Below are 17,235 nucleotides of genomic sequence, written 5' to 3' on the forward strand. Positions count from 1 at the left end.
GATGGATGAAGAACCTTCACTAATCAAAAGTGCCAGGAACTTCTTTGTGCATCACCCAAGGACAGAGAATTATCTCTCACCTGGGTGGGAATTGAACCCATGACCTCTGGATTAGACCACCGTTGCTCTACCGACTGAGCTACAAGGCCAGATGGGAGCAGTCTGTGGGAATTTGAGGACAAATTGGCTTGGCCTGAGCCAAGTGATCACTGTGAATGAGTGTTGTCCTTAGTAGCGTGTATACTGATACATATATGTAAATACAACAACGTGCAACTGTCAATTGGATACCTTTTTTTCACCTACCTCGATTGCTGGACTTTCAAAAGTGGCTATCACCGTTGTGTCCAAATCTTGTAGTCTGGACCCTTTACCTGCTGCATGTTTTGCTGAAAGAACATTTGACATGCTTTTTGTGGCTGAAAGCATTTTTGATTTTTGTCAATAATTTTGTTTCCAGGTTTTTGATCTTGGTTCTGATGGAAATGGTATGACATATGCCGCATCCCTCACTCAGGAGAAAATCACATATAGAGCTGCATCAGCCACTAGGTATTTGTTGGTGATTCCTTACTTTTTTTTCCCTTCATTATTTCTATCCTTTAACTTTGAAACCTTTATAATGTAACAGTACTTTATGAATCAGGGATTATTATTATTATTATTATTATTATTTTGACTATTATTTTGACTATTATTACTAAATTACTGTGTAAAAAAGTACAAATGAAGTACTAATTGTTGTGGCTGTTTTTTTTTTCTTCAGAACAATTGATCAGAATAACTTTAAACCCATTATTCATATTGCTCCAATTCCAAGGAATGAATCCAAAACTGTCCATCTTGTTGCCATTACACAAGCAGGTACTGAAAGTGTTCTGGCACTTAATAGTTGTAACATTGTCTTCTGTAGCTCAGTGGTATAGCAGTGGAAGGTCACATGTTTGACTTCTAATATGATTAATTTTTTTCCACTTATGAATCCTTGGAACCCAAACACAAGCACCCTGTGCTGATCAACAGACAAACTGTCACAGAACATGACCTCTTAAACCTTTTACCTGCAATAGTGTTAAGAACAGATTTTACCCTGGTTTTCCCCTGATTTTCCCCTGGCACTGCAGGTAGCAGTGTGGCCCAGTGGTTAGGGCACTTGCCTTGAGATCTGGGGATCCCATGTTCAAGACATGTTCTGGCCACTGGTTGAATTTGTTCCTGGTAGTCCCTGGTTCAACTTCTCAGGTGCACTTATTAATAGCCAACTAGCTTGCCTCCGGCCAGTTGGGATTCTTAACAGTTGTTGTTGAATATTCTGTTCTGTGGTGATTGTGTTCATTGGCCCTGAAAAGCTCCTATGGGGAGTGGTCAATGAAGTATCTGTGTATGCTAACTAGACTTGTTTTACACATCTAGGACTCCTGGCATTGAAAGGGCTAAGATAATCTTTGTTTGATTAAAAACCTTGTCCCCTCTAGTCCGTAACAAAACACTCACTGTCCATGCTCCGATACTACAAAATCTTGGTTTATGTGCACACGTACAGCAAGTCCTAGTATCCCTTATTCATAACTCCATTAGATACGTAATTACATGACAATTTATGTGCTATGCTAAGCAGCAAAATCTTTTCAAAGACTAGGGGTGTGTGCGGTTGACCATATTCTGGAATAGGAATACATGGAATAGAAGTTAGAATTTGTTCGTTTTTAGCTAAAATGCTATTTTAAACGTATCTTTATTATCCTTGTTGCTTCAAAATGCCAGATGTACCATTTTAAATCATCACTCCGCGTATTCTTATTCCGAAATAGGGTCAATCGAACGCACCCTAGATCTTGCTATTTTCATACGTGAATGAGTATGAATTTGCTGATAATTTATGGTTTAAATCACGGCCTTTTGTTGTTTAGGAGTGCGACTTTACTTCAGTACAACAACTGCCAGTGTTCCCATGGAAAGACCCAGTAAGCTACAAATGGTTCATTCTAGACTTCCACCTGGTTTTGCACCATCAGCGACCTCACAAAGGCCATCGCAAGTACATGCTGCATTCTACAGACAAGGTTGGAAGCATTTATTTTTCTGATTTTACTCTGGAAGTAGAACTTTCCATTTGTTGAATCAAGCTAATAAATAATTAACAATTATTTGCCGAAGGCGAAGTGATTATCGGTGAATATTCACCGATAATCACTGAGCCTGAGGCGAATAATTGTTTTAGTATAAATACACAGGTGATTATTTCAAAAAAGAGAAAAAAAAAAAGCATTTCAAAGCGAAATCATCGTCACTTACCGTGGCAAAACGACTACTGGCAGCAATTTTGTCCGTCGAGGTGATTATCGGCTGATAACCTGAGATAGCGAGCGAATGAGAGTGCGCGATTTTGTATAATCATCTGTGTATTTATACTAAATAATAATAAATAATTATTAGTACAGCACCCAACTAGTGGACTAATGGAAATCTTGTATTTTAATTGGCTATACTACTAGAGGACTATTAGTAATAGTCCTCGAGTAGCGAAAAGCGTGACGCTTTCTTTCTTTAATTCCCAATTAAATATCTCAGTTCTTTAACTTGCATTTGCTAACGTTATTATTGCCTTTTTTGTCCGACTAGTTGGGTGATACTAAAACAATTACACCCTTCTTCAAGGAAGACAAAGGATGTTGAAAAAATTTAGTGAGTACTATCGAGCTATAGTTGCACTTGGGAGGTTTGCTAAGCACTTGAGAAGCTAGAGTCCACTTGGCTGTTGCATCATGCAACTCTTCTGCTACAGTACTTTCGTGCTTTTGTGCAAATATATCTCTATAGTAAAAACTGAAACGTAAACTATTAATTTTGTTAACGGTATGGGAAAACATGGCTGATAGAAAGATGATGATTCTGTTGCTCTGTCAGCTTAACAAGCTCTGCATTAATTTTGCTCTTTCTTCACTTCTGCAGGGATTCTTTTGCTTGCATCATCTCAAACAGAAGATATTGATGTCCTGTGGGGAATCAGTCCTGACCCTTTTCCATTCCAGTCCCCACTCAAAGAAATGCAGGCAAGACCTTCACTCTTGGGGCCTCTCTTTAGTATGTGCGTTAATGTCAGGGGTTCATTAAGGGTGGAGCACCATGCAACCTTTTGTTAACAACTGCATCGCTAAATGGAGGTTTGGCGCCCGAGAAATCGTGGAGCTTCCACTATTGGAAGTCAGCTCCAAGATGGAGACTGTACCCATGGCTGGCAAAACCTGACAACCCAGCCATTATCCCCACGCAGTAGAGAAGATAGGCACCTGTCACATTGGTAAACAGAGTGGAAACTAGAGGGAGTGAGGGAGGGGAAAACGTCAAAGTGCTCCACACAGAATGCTCCCACTTCCTGCCGCACGGATAAATAAGCTCTACAACCCAAAGCATAAGGAATCCGACTCATGCATGCACAAATATAACAAAACTGACTGCAGCCGCTCGTAGTTGTTAACTCTGTCAAATTGCATTTAACCTCATTTAACATGACTTGTATGAATGCTTTTGTCATCTCTACTTACTTTCTCTTGTGGAAAGTGTCAAAATTAATATGGAAATAAAAGGTTACCCTCTCCCAGCTGATGACCTTAATATGCAAAACCTTATTAAAATCCTGGCTTTGTACAGAGCTTTAATGCATTTTAATCAGACTTCCCAAAACACTTTGTGGACTGGTGCAGTTATGTGAGGAGAATTACACTGGGGTGCCATTGGAATCATCATTGACATTGGTTGTAGAATTTTAAGATTACCTTAAGATAATTATATACAATGTACGTACAGTTGAACATCCTGGTTACCTGTGCTTGGTGGTCACTTAGAGAGGTTCCTGTGTTATGATTTATCTTGGTAGCTTTAAAGTAACCAGTCCATCTTGAACATCTAAATAAAACCAATCCGTGGTTCACTCTGATCTTGTTCAGCCTCTTAGCTTGGGGTTGCTTACTTAATTGCCTTGATCATCCTCTGTCTGGCCTCCTTGGGCATGTGTCAGCCATTTTTATTTGGTTGGGTCTAGGGGCACTCACCTTTCACTGCACAGATTGGTTATTATTCTGATTCAGACTCTTTAACGCGCATGATTACCGGTAGGTGACTGTTCCAATGGAAGGAAGAACTTGGTCATTAAGTGAGGTGCCTGAATTTGGTGGCGACATGATCTGTGAATCTCCAATAGTCAGCGACAGATGGCCAGACCCACCAGCCGTTGTCCGACAACATGCATCCAGTCAGAGGTCATTTGTGGCTTTGAGTGCACAGGTAATAAAATGGTATTAGTTCTATGTTGGCTTTACAGTTGTAAACTTGAAAGCAACCTTCTCCTATCCTATGTTTTACCTTCTATATGATTGTATTACATCAGTGCCTGAAGTATGTCATGCATACCACCAAAATTTTGTCTTGGCAAAGTAAGTGAATTTATTATGCTAATTGTTCTCTGATCAAATAATTTGATCAGGCATAAATTAGCATAATAAATTACTGTGAAACATGGCCTGCCAAATCCATTCTTCTGAAGGACAACTGTCCTGCTAAGCAAAAAGGTGGAATTTGTTGAGGGACAGCTTTCATAAAATTAATAATTATGGGTCCTTAGTTTCAGTCTTAATTTTTTTCTTCTGTTCAATGTTAAAAATGTTGCCATGATGAAGACAGATGGTTAAAATGTGCATTTTAGCTTGATCTGAGATTTATTCCAATTATTTTTGACAGGGGAGTTACTTGTTTACCACCTATCGTCCAGTGGAACAACTCCGTCAGCTGTTGCTTCATAGTCAAGGATTTGACTCTGAAGCTGTGCAAGCATTCTTCAAACTTCACAAGGTGAAAAATAAGAAACTTTATTAAGTGTCTAGTCGTTCTAGTGCTGGAGCACTAATTGGGGACACTGTAAAGTGGAATCAACAAAATTAACTCAAATCAAATCAAATTTTGATTTTGAGGAACATGGAAAACCGGAGTACCCGGAGAAAAACCTCTCGGTGCAGAGTAGAGAACCAACAAACTGCACAATTTATTGGTATTTGTTTAACCCTTTCACTCCCGTGGGGTTCCCCATTGACGAGTAAAATTGTCTGGCGTTAGACAGAAAAAATCTGTAAGTGTCACTCTTGGGAGTGAAAGGGTTAATGGGGACATAGTTTTTTAGTGAATCTAGCTGTTGTTAACCCTTTCACTCCTGTGGGGTTCCCCATTGACGAGTAAAATCGTCTGGCGTTAGACAGAGTAAAATCTAGAAGTGTCACTCTTGGGAGTGAAAGGGTTAATACATGATCAGTAAAAACATTGATAAAAAAATAATTAAGTAATCAAAATTTACTATTGGATGTTCTCACAGGAAGACCAAGCATGTGCGACATGTCTTGTTTTGGCTTGTTCAGCACAGACATCCCAGCAGCAGGTAAGTTCAAGTTATGCTTTGGCTCTTTTAATTCCAGTTCTAATCTCACCTACATGTATGTCTGACTGGCTTGTTCATCACCACAGGTTCACAGTCACTAATTATCTATTCCATTTGATTATCAAATTGTTGTCTGCTTCAACTCCAAATAAAGACCATTGTTAGTCTCGTCACTCAGCTTTTCAAAGTTACGATCTAGCTGCAAGCAAGGAAAAGAGACCGGTTTTTTTATAATTATTTATTCCAGTTCTGATCCAATGTACATGTATGTCTGACTGATATGTTTATAATCACACGTTCACAGTTGCAATCTTTACCAAATGCAATAATGGCCGCCAGTAAATTATTCTTTTATCTTCCGGCAAATTAGCCTTACTAGTCTCATTTTACAGCCAGGTTTCTTTCAATTTTACATTGTGTTAACAAAACCAGTAAGGAGACAAAAGAATAATTTCTTGGTGGCCATTTATGGACGTAGTCAATTATGGAATTGTTGTGTCCTAGCTTCAACCCCAAACAATCACCATTGTTGGTCTTACAACGACTTTTCAAAGTTACCATCAATAAGCAAGGAAAAGGGACCTCTTTTTTCAGAAATTGAGGTTTGAATTCTCAACCCATTTATCCCTGAAGTGGCCCCATGAATAGCACTTTTCATGGTTAGTTTTTGTCATTTGCATTACAGTGTAATCTAACGTGGATGCAAGACAATTTCGGGTTAAAACTACAAAATAGCCCGAAATTGCCTCACGTACATGCTAGATTACATTGTGATGCAAATGAGAAAACCTAACCGTGAAAAGTACGAGGAAGGGTTACGTTTTTACAAATGTTGGCCATGTAGTACTTTATATTTCAACAGAATTAACTATTGTAGGGTAATGTGAAGTGCTGTTTTCTACCCATGTAAACCATGTGACCATTAGCTCTACTAATGGAATTGGGCCCACACAAGGACAGAGAAAAACTCTGACCAGGGTGGGGATTGAACCCACAACTATCAGGTTACATCACCGCTGCTCTACCGACTGAGTTACAAGGTCAGACGGGAGCAGGTCGTGGGAATTGAAGATGTCAAATTCACGGCAATGAATATGTACAAGTACAAAGAAGGGTTACGTTTTTGAAAACGTTGGCCGTGTAGCACTTAATATTTCAATAGAATTAACTATTGTAGGCTAACGTGAAAAGGGCTGTTGACGAGTAACATCGTCTGGTGTTAGACAGAGTAAAGTCTCTCTCCTAGGAGTCAATTGGTTAAAAGGGGACGTTGTTTTCACGTAGATAACCGATATAGAGGTTGATAACCCATTGACTTTTAAACAGCATTAGACAGAGTAAAATCTACATGTAGAAGTCTCACTCTTAAGACTGAAAGGGTTAGTAAACAATAATAATTATTTTTTCTATTTCATTTGTTATGGAGGTTGCTGAGTGGGCAACGCGGGCATTCTTCAAGTATGGAATAGAGTCACCTGGGATCAGTACAGGGGCAAATCCGGCTGCGACAAGTGGTAGTCCTTCTGTAGGGAGCTCTGCCCCAAGGGGAAGCCTGACAGGCAGCTACATTGCCTCGCCAGGGGCCAGAACAGCATTTGGCAGTCCAGGGTTTATGACATCCACTCCTCAGGTTGGAATGGGTCAAGCAGTTGCAAGACCTGGGCTGACAAGATCGAGCAAACACGATGGACTTTGCATGTATTTTGCACGAATTCTTGAGTATGTATTTGAAAAGAGACAGGTGTTTATACCTGTTATATAACTGAACAGTTCACTGAGTTGTTTTCAAGGCCTTAACTTAATATTCCTGAGCTGAGCTCTGCCATGACAAAACTGATCAAACTGCTGGTTTAGTGTGTCAGGTGACGTCTCTTCTGCATGCATAAAACTATTGTCTGTTGGTATGACGTCAATTCTACATACAAAATCTGTTGTCTGTAGGTATGACGTAAGAGAAACACAGCAAGCAAGAATTAGCTGCGTGCTTATAGCCAATCAAAATCGAGCTGTTGACACCATTGTATAATAATAGTGATTAATAAAAATTAATGTAATAAACACAAGTAGACACAAAATAAAGACTCAATGCTGGCTACAATCTCTGCATCAGTGTTATGTCACATTTTCAAACTCTCAGCTTTTGGTTGAGTTTGCAAATGTACCGGTAAGACCATTCTACCACTCATACTGTAAACATCACGTCTTATCATGCATATACATTTGTACCATTATTGTATGTTCATAATTTCCAAGGCAGATATTAAGTAACCCCTTAATTGAACAAAATGGTCTTGTCATGAAGACACCATTTCACCAGATGTGATATTAGATCATTGTTTGGCACAGTGCTATTGATTCTTCTTATCAAGTGTTGAACTGAAGACAAAATTAATGTCATGTATAGCACCTAGATTAACTTTAGGAATTGAACCTGCGACACATTGTGCAAGGCGAGTGGTCTCATTACTGAGCCAACCTAACAATAGTTGTGTGCGAGTGCTCGTAATCCAGCACCAGAGCTTTTTTGTCGTTGTACGAGAGGACTGAAATGGCAAAAAATGAAAACGAGTGAAATCACCATTTTTGCAGAACCGTCTGGGATGGAAGACTTGTGTTTGAGGATTTCTTCCTGCCTCTTCATTCAGAGCCACAGCAGGTAAAAGATTCATTCTGCCATTTTCCATTTTAAAATTTTCTTTTACTTTTCCATGTTCTTAAAGGGGCTATGTCATGTTATGTTAGGGTGTGTCTGGGAAATCTTTAGTTAATTGGGATTTTAAAGCTCGAAAATGGTAATGTGGAATTCCTTTACTCATAAAATTATCGTTACGTCTTAACCAAGATGATTCTGAGCAAAAACGACCGTTACCTAAGCGATTTGCCATCTGTTTCAATCTTTTCCATTTGTGTCCATCCAAGCTTCTCTTTCCTTTTGCTGTTTTTTTTTTTGTGTTCTTCAACATTTTTTGGTGGTTATTGCAATGTTTCATTCTACTTTTTGGGCACTTTTGGGTGTCGTGAAATTACATTAATTTTGGTAACAAAGCCCCTTTATTAATTCCCTGAACTTGCCACCTTATTGAATCTTTTGGCAGCCAACACCTGTTCTAAGAAGCTTACTCAGTGTGATCCAGTTGGGATGGATTTTGGAAAAACTGAGACAACTTCAAACTTGGGTGGAGCAAAATATGCAGTTCATGTTGCCTCATTTGGATGGAGGGTAAATCAAGGGACAAGTTTGTGTTGTGAAAATGTGTTCTCATTTCAAAACAAGTAATTTTTTAACTTTTTAGAACATTAGAAACATCTAAATATTTATGAAGTATAATAGAGATAGAGGAGAACGATATCCAACTACACCAAAGGAAAGCTACCAGTTACATACAATAGCTCCATGGGATGAGAAAAATGCAAATTTTTTTTCTTGTATTTTTTTTTTCAACTCCTGCCATTTTACTAGTTTAGGAGTAAAACTTGGAATTTTATAGCAAATTTCACAAAATGACCATTGCCTATGACATAAGCTAAATTTTTAGCAAGGTTTGGAAATTCTGTGGATGACCTCTGACTGGCGGGCCGGCTTTGCTCAGCCAATGTCGTGCGCCGAGCAGAAGTCCTCCGGTGATCGTTGACCACTAAATTATTTTTGCATCACTATTCTTGCTCTGATTTCACCATCCAGATATTTTTATAGTTTCCCTAGAGTGACGATGGCTGGTGGGCAATCACTTCTTCAGCAAACTCATCAAGGTCAGTGTGATACCATGGGATTTTATGGAAGCTATTTAAGAGGAACCCCATGATGTCAGTGAAAACAGAAATGCTCCAATAAGTTTCTGTTTCTTGTGCAAAATAATGGTTCTGTAACAACTAATTTTTATTTTCTTTCTGGATTCGATTTCTTCTTCTCCATATTCTTTTCCCAATATGTTCAGTGGTTTTTTGAAGTTGAACTGGAATCCTCACCAGAAAGATTTAAAAGTGTACATTTGAATAATAATTGTAAGATTATGCGTTGGTTGACGGTGTTGCCATGGATCGCATGAGTTCCAAAGATAAATCCACCTTACTATTATTTTGTACAAAGGTTAGATCACTACATTGGGAACTACGCCATTTCTGGATTACACTTTCTTCCATCAATAATAGTGTAAAAGTTGCGGAACATTGAAGGATAAATAGAGGATATTACATGGCTATGCAGGGATAGAAATTTATGTTTGGAGTGCTGATAGGATCTCACGAGAGATATATGTTCTGATGAAATGTCCAGATTAAAAACAAAGTGAAAAAGTGGTCAACAACTTGGACGGGGAAGCTCACTTTTTATTGGCTAATTGTCTCAGTTACCATGACGACACATTCTCGCATGTGAAAGATATAAATAATATCTTCAATGCGCACGGTGAAGATATGATTTTTTAGAAAGGGAAAATCCTAGTATTTCATCAGTAGCTATATAATAAGATTCGTTCTCTTTTTTTTTGCACCAGCAGATGCATTTGCCGCAGAGAAGAATTTTTTGATGAATTTCAAGTCCTTGGTTGACCGGTCTATTGAGACACTTATGTTGTGGCAAGTGCTGAACGAACACAATTTTGAAGATGTTGTACTTCACCTTGAACCAGTAAGTCGAGTGAAGGTGTCGTAGAAGACAGCACAGTTACTGTGTGTGCAGCGTCAATAAATGAGATGCACAGCAATCGGTTAAAAATGACTCCTTTCAACGTCCACGTTACTTTCAAAATACCCCATTAAAAAAATAATAAGGCACCAAGTTCAAATGGCGCAAAAGTATCCAAGTCGAGGAAGCAATTAGTATGGCGCCATTTTTTGACAGCTGTCAATCGGAGGTCAAACAAAGAAAGCGGAAAAAAGTCGACATTTTGTTTTAATTTTGACTGAAACAGGAAAAAACTGAAAATACTCGAGAAATTTCTCGTCGGTGACTTTTTCGCAAAAAGCGAAATGAAGGGATAACTTGATAGAATTAGGATAACTTGATAGAATTAATTTAGCAATACCCGAGAGAATACTAAAAATGTCCTCTTTATCTTTTAAAAAGTGGCACTTATTTCAGGTTTTATAAACTCAATTGAGATCGACAAAAAGGCTAAATCACAAATCAGAAAGGATATTTTTATGGTATTTTGCATTTTCTAGATCCAGGTTTTATTGAAGGTGGAATTGCCCGGAGCGGTCACTGATTTTGATGGCAGTCGTCTCACGAATTAATGACTGGTCGCTGACACTGCACTTGTTTCCATTCCAGGTAATTAGGGATCGTCTGAAGCACATCAAGTTGAGAGACTTGATAACCTCTGGCCAAGAGGTAGGTATAGCTTCAGCTGTAGCTTTAGATTTACAGTTTACTCTCAGGGGGACCCAACGAGAATATAGTTCAAAACCACTTAAACATAGCATTGTTAAACGTATTTTAGTATTTAAAAGGTAGATGTAGCCATATTTTTATCCCCTAAGCATTTTTCATCTGTTCGGATTCCATAGCTGAAAGTCTACTGATCCGAAAATTATAGGGATCAAAACGTACCTTTTCGAAAATTTCAGCCAGAAAAAAGGCTCCCGAAAATTCTAGGTGACCTTTTTAGGGTAAAAATTCGTTTAACGTGGGCGATTATACCATGTTTTAGATGTTCGAAAATCCTAGGACAGGCAGGCAAGCAACGAATTTTACAACAAATGTTCCGAAATTCTAGACCTCAAATCGTCTTCCGAACAGATGTTAATCCGAAAATCGACGTTGGGTGCTCCTGTACTCTGCCTTAGGAGACCCCCCGTTAGTTTCCTGTTTCGTGCTTTTTGTTTCTCTGTAACTTAATATGCTGACACCATTTTCACAGCAAGTGGTGGAAGCGTTAAGAGTAACCCTTGAACTGCGTCTGGGTTTACAAAGGGAGACCCAGTAGCTTTCCAGACGCAGTCCGTGATTGAAGAACAAAACAATAGATGATACAAGAGAGACAATGCGCCAAGCTCTTATAACGAAAAAAGGTACAGGTTAATGAGTCAATGAAAAAAGCAGTCTGGAATAGGTACAGGATTACTCTTTGCAGGGGTGAAAATGTGACTTGAATGCTATTTCTCAGGGTGGTCACCCTTAGGGTAATTGCTAAATTTTACAGTAGAGTTGTAATTATATCTCTGGAATATACGTCTTGTGGCAAAATCAACTCTTTTCAATTAATTGTGCCTGTTTTGTTTCTACTCAGATTTGCAGTGCCCTTATCAACTCTCTTGTTGGATGCTACTATGATGATATTGCCTCAACAGATGCCATCAGTGAACGATTGCGTGATGTTTGTCCAAATTTATTTAGCAGTGATGATGCAGTAATTACAAAGGTAGCCTGTTGTTACCAGTCCAGAAGCCCATCTGGAGCGTGCAACTTCCATACAGCGTCTGTGAAACGGCGTTTTCACAAGTAGGTTTATTTCTAGACTAGCCCTTCCCGCGAAATAGGTCAAAAAACAAAGGCAGTTCCGGTTCGGTGACCCTATGACGTCAGCTTAATTTCTTGTAATTGGTCATCGGGCTCCTGTGGGAGTCTCATTAGCGGGAAATTCAATCTAAAAATAACCTTGTGAAAACGCCGTTGCACGAAAATAGGTAAGTTGCACGCTCCGGGTGATAGGCTCCTGACCAGTCTTATTATCATCAAGATCATCATCATCATCGTCATCGTCATCGTCATCATCGTCGTCGTCATTATTCTCATTATCGTTGTCGTCGTCATTATCATCGTCGTCGTCGTCATCATCATCGTCCTCATCATCGTCGTCGTCATCATCATCGTCCTCATCATCGTCATCATCATTAGTCATCGCCATCGTCGTCGTCGTCATCATCATCGTCCTCATCATCGTCATTATCATCATTGTCGTCATCGTCGTCATCATTAGTCATCATTGTCATCATCATCATCGTCATCGTCGTCATCATCTTCATCATCTTCATCATCATGGTCGTCATCATCATCATCATCATCATCATCTTTTTCATCATCGTCGTCATTATTATTATCGTCGTCGTCATCATCATCATCGTCCTCATCATCGGTTGAGGTTGAGAATTTAAGAAAACAATTATTCCATTCGCCCTTGTTGGATACGAGATTTGTAATAGCCAACGAGGCGCGTAGCGCCGAATTGACTCTTTACCATGTCGTATCCAACGCGGGCTCATGGAATAATTGCTAAGTAACCTTTCCCTACTTGACAGGCTGGTGAACTCTTGATGTTAGCAAAGAGAAGTAGAGACAAATCAGAACAGGAAAGAATACTCAGGGATGCTCTTCATGTAAGTATTACCTCAGATTTCAAATGAAGACTGTAGTGTTACCCCTACTTATATTTTACGCACAGAAGTTTTTCTTTCCATGAACTATCGATGGATGGGTCCATACGAAAAAAGAAAGATTTTATAACGTAAATAGCGTGTCACCATCTTTGATCCTGGGGCTCGTGTTATTTTGCCTACCAGTCTTTGGCTTTTATATATTGTCAAGAATTAAGAACCAGTTTTAGAGTTGTCAAAATAAAGTAGTTAAACGTAATTCACAAGTTCGGCTTGACATAAAGAAATACAAGGCTAAGCGGCCATTTTGTGAATTGAAAATCAAACTCTGTTCATGGGAGAGGTCAGGCTACCAATATGGCTTATGACGTTGTGATCAACTTTTGTGATGTGGCTTGTTTTCAGTGTTACCGGCGAGTCACTCATCACATCAATCTAGAGGGTATATGCGCTATGTTTGAGTCAGGTAAGGTTTGGTATATTTGAATTGTTTCGTGCTGTTTCATTCGCAGTAGGTTACATTCAACTTCCTCTTAGGTTGGGTTGGGCTTTCCCAAGCCTTTCTCGGCCGTTTCACTCGATTGCGTGACAAAACACGATCGACTGAAAAAAGCATGCAGCTCAACCTCGTTCCCAGCGCTTTTCGGAACGAGGAACGAGGTAGCGCTCGGTTCGACCGACATAGAAGGGGCTGCTAGCAGCCAATTGATGTACATGTTAAGTCAAGCAAAGGTGGTTATTAATGGTGTTTATGTATAATTGATTATGTGGTACACCGTTTACTCTGATGCGCTTATGACAAGGCTCCTCTGTGTTACAGTGCAATTCTATGAAGGCGTAGTTGAGCTCGCTTTACACGAGGCACTCAAGCGTGACGCCCAAGGGATGGCGTTACACTTTTACAGAAATGGCGAACCACATGGCGACGTCCAAGGAGAAGAATCATTTATCGCCAGGTAATGACAATCAGAAAGCTTAATTTTGTAGACCGGAGGTCTTTGGTTCAAATCCCATCCAAGCTTAAAATTTTTACGGATTCCTGTTGTCATTTGTCATTTATTTAGGAGGCAGTGTGACCGAGTGGTTAGGACCCGTGCCTTGAGATCCAGAGACCGCGTTCTGACCACTCCCTGAGTCCCTGCTTCAATTTCCTGGCGAACTTGTAAATAGCCAACTGGTTTGCCTCCCGCCAGTTGGGATTCTTAACAATTGTATACGTTCAATGCTCGGAGATATTAGTTACTATCTACTCTGAAATCCGAGGGTAAACAAAGTATTATTATTATTATTATTATTATTATTACTATTTGCTTATTATTTTTATTTATTTATTTACTTACTTTCATAACTGCGAGGTTCTGAAAAGCTTCTCCGCAATGAAGCGCTCCTCAATTCGAATGTGAGTTTTGTATCTGAAACCCTGAAACTGCCGCTCTTGTATATGTTTGGCAAGCAAGGATTGCGCCGTAGCGAGAGCACTCGCTTCCCACCAATATGGCCCAGGTTCGATTCCAGGACCAGGACCCGGCGCCACTAATTGGGTTTAGTTTGTGTTATTTCTCTACTCTGCCCCGAGGGTTTTTCTCCGGGTCCTCCGGTTTTCCCCCCTCAGCAAACACCAGCATACAGCTGATTCCTGCTGGATGTAAGCTGTGCTCCAAGGTCATACATGGACGGTATAGCGGGAGCCAGAGGCGCCATAGTTTGCTTTCGGTTCGACCCCCTTGAGCTGCATCGTTGCTGTCCTTGCGTCGATTAGCGATTAGCGTGACAGTTGTTGTTGTTGTTGTTGTTATTATTATAATTATTATTATTATGATTATTATATTATTATTATTATTATTATTATTATTATTATTATCTCTTGTATCACTGTCGTTGCTGGTGTTCTTTTTGTGCATCAGCCGTGTGCAAGCCATGTGCCTGGTGCATCACTCACTCATTATTGTTATTATTAGTATTAGTAATAATAATAATGATGATAATAATAATAATAATAATAATAATAATAAATAATAATAATAATAATTATTATTATTATTATTATTTATTCTTAAATTGATGGAGTCCCTCTTTGAACCCATCTGTTTCAAAATCGTGAAACTATCAAATCTAATAGAGTTAACTGAATAGAGTGTAATGTGAAGTGCTAGCCTATCAAATCTAATACTTGTGGGTAAAACAAGAAAAAGGGAAGTCATGTTTACATCGCGGTGGCGCTGTCAACGTCGTTTATTTGGGCCATTTTTCTCGTTTAATCGCGAAGAGTTCCCTCAAGTAATGGTATTGGTAATGGATTTATACACCGCATAGATCACATACAGTCTCACGGAGGTTTGCAATTGTTTCTCTGGGATGAGATCGGACATCAGCCTGCAAAGGCGCCTGTGGCAGCCCCTGTCAGTCCATATTTGATTTCACCCACCCACCCACCCACCCACCCAACCCAGGCATGTATGTAAAAGTAGTACAGACACAACACTGCCCCCCTCCCCACTCTTCACATTGTCGAGTTAAAGGAAAGGTTGTGAGACGGGAGTAAAAGTGAAGTTATGGTAAAGTCACTTTATTTTAACGTCGGTAGTTCCTTCAGTTACGAAGCTGGTATCAGTGGAAGCCGACGGTGCGCCCTTTACCCCCTTTCTCCGTCAGTGCGCCGTTTTAACGGGTAGTTACGCGGATCAGAGTAAAGTCGAAACAGACGTTGGAGTCACCGTAGATCGACCAGGGACGTCTTTCTCCGAAAGCTGCGCACTGACCAACTGAGCTACACCTGCTCCTCCCGGGTCTAAGATTTATGGTCCTTATCCGAGAAAACTTGAAGTCTAACCATTTGCTGCAGAAATTACAAAGGCAGCAGTTTCTGCTCAGTTCATATTTTTAAGACCCTAATAACAACTAACAACGTTATTTTTAATTGGGGACACTAACGAAAATTAACTCAAATCAAATATTGGTTTTTGCGGAGGGTAAATAACCAGAGTACCCGGAGAAAAACCTCTCGAAGCAGAGAAGAGAACAAACAAGCTAAACCCACATATGATGAAATCGAACCCGGGTCACATGGGTGGGAGGCGAGTGCTCTCACCACTGCGCCACCCTTGCTGCCCCACTTCCCTGAGGGGCTTTCGTCGATAGCCAATTCTATGAATTTTGTTTTTCAGGCAACAGTGCTACAAGTGCATTTTGGATGTTCTGCAGCGCCTCCAGGTCTTAAAAACAGCTCCTTCCCAGTCTCCTAGCCGACCCTCTAGGCCAGGTCCTCCACCCGCCCCAGACCCCAATGGCCTTACCTCAACCGATGCAGAGAAACATGTAAGTCTTACGCGCTTACCATTCAACAAAAAAATTCCGGTTTGAAATTTGGGAAATTCCTTGTGCGAAGTGGAACGGGATATTCCAGTTGCGCAAACCTAACCCAAGCAACAGCACGTCCGTATGGCCTTTGAGCCAATCGGAGAGTGTGGCGTGTATGAGTCAAGTCGTTTGATCAAATGGAATGGGCGAATGGAATGGGCGAATGGCACCTTTCGCCCCCGAAAGGTTGGACCCGTCATTTGAGACCACCAACCAAAACATTCCGGTCCATTTAGCTTCCCACCGAAATTTTCGAAAGTTTTGGTCAACTGGTAATCACCCTTTGATTCTGTTATTACGTCGTGTTGTGACTCATGGCTAATTATGTCAAATGAAGTACGGTTTCTAGGAAAGGTGAGAAACTCGAGTACTGACAGTTTCTCGTGTATTTGACTTTTCAAACCTAGTGCGTGGCGCGGTTTAAGCTTTGGTTTCAAATATATCCTCTTGCGTTGAGGTATTTTTGTATGGCCTCCTATGTTTCATTCATGGTCATTCAATTCTTGTTATGTATTCGTAAGTGTCCAGCAGGGCGCAGCTATAATAGCCCTTCTTGTGATTGGATTAGAAAACAATAGGCTCTAAACGTATAGAACGGCAACAAAGGAGCCGAATCCTGAACGCTGTAGAGTTGTGTGGTGTCTGAATTTGAAGTCAAACTAGAGACCTGGAAGACGTCAGAGCGGACTTGGCCCCGGGGACCCATGCAATCCAGCACCTCGGTCACAACCTCGTTGTGACGAAGCCGTATTTATTGTCTCTAACCTTTCGCACTGATTGGCCTCATTCTACAACAGGCTGTAGTGGAAATTCAGGTTTTTCTCACTAAGAAACAGCGACTTCGATATCCCTACTTTTAACACTATCAGGCTGATTTAGCAACAGAACGGGAACGTCAGTGGCGACGGCGCGCGCAGAAAAAACACCAATGAGAATTCAGAATAAAATAGACTCCACTCTTTTCTTCTCTATTCTAAATTCTCATCGGTAGTTTTGCTGCGCGCGACGTCGCCACTGATGTTCCCGTTCTGTTGCTAAATCAGCCTAATTATTAACTATGGAAAGCATTCTTTAAGATACCAAGGGCCTTACATATGGTCCAAACTATATAATAAGTTGAAGGACTCCCTGGACATTGA

At 40.2% G+C, this 17,235-nt stretch overlaps 1 protein-coding gene across 2 annotated transcripts in view; it reads left to right on the forward strand.

Moving 5' to 3' along the window:
* LOC137973675 (nuclear pore complex protein Nup155-like) overlaps positions 1 to 17,235 on the forward strand; it is a 43,851-nt gene that overhangs the window by 11,940 nt on the left and 14,676 nt on the right. Inside the window, exons 9-26 of one of the 2 annotated variants that reach the window (XM_068820545.1) lie at positions 461 to 552; positions 767 to 864; positions 1,911 to 2,063; positions 2,953 to 3,053; positions 4,117 to 4,284; positions 4,738 to 4,848; positions 5,363 to 5,425; positions 6,852 to 7,144; positions 8,015 to 8,081; positions 8,521 to 8,645; positions 9,120 to 9,175; positions 9,919 to 10,052; positions 10,698 to 10,757; positions 11,656 to 11,787; positions 12,665 to 12,742; positions 13,145 to 13,205; positions 13,560 to 13,695; positions 15,904 to 16,054. In XM_068820545.1, coding sequence (XP_068676646.1) covers positions 461 to 552; positions 767 to 864; positions 1,911 to 2,063; positions 2,953 to 3,053; positions 4,117 to 4,284; positions 4,738 to 4,848; positions 5,363 to 5,425; positions 6,852 to 7,144; positions 8,015 to 8,081; positions 8,521 to 8,645; positions 9,120 to 9,175; positions 9,919 to 10,052; positions 10,698 to 10,757; positions 11,656 to 11,787; positions 12,665 to 12,742; positions 13,145 to 13,205; positions 13,560 to 13,695; positions 15,904 to 16,054 — 2,079 coding nt within the window. The remainder of the gene's footprint in view (positions 1 to 460; positions 553 to 766; positions 865 to 1,910; positions 2,064 to 2,952; positions 3,054 to 4,116; positions 4,285 to 4,737; positions 4,849 to 5,362; positions 5,426 to 6,851; positions 7,145 to 8,014; positions 8,082 to 8,520; positions 8,646 to 9,119; positions 9,176 to 9,918; positions 10,053 to 10,697; positions 10,758 to 11,655; positions 11,788 to 12,664; positions 12,743 to 13,144; positions 13,206 to 13,559; positions 13,696 to 15,903; positions 16,055 to 17,235) is intronic. The other variant, XM_068820546.1, reaches the window with a different exon arrangement.

The sequence above is a fragment of the Montipora foliosa genome, chromosome 10, assembly GCF_036669935.1.
Source record: "Montipora foliosa isolate CH-2021 chromosome 10, ASM3666993v2, whole genome shotgun sequence".
NCBI lineage: Eukaryota > Metazoa > Cnidaria > Anthozoa > Scleractinia > Acroporidae > Montipora > Montipora foliosa.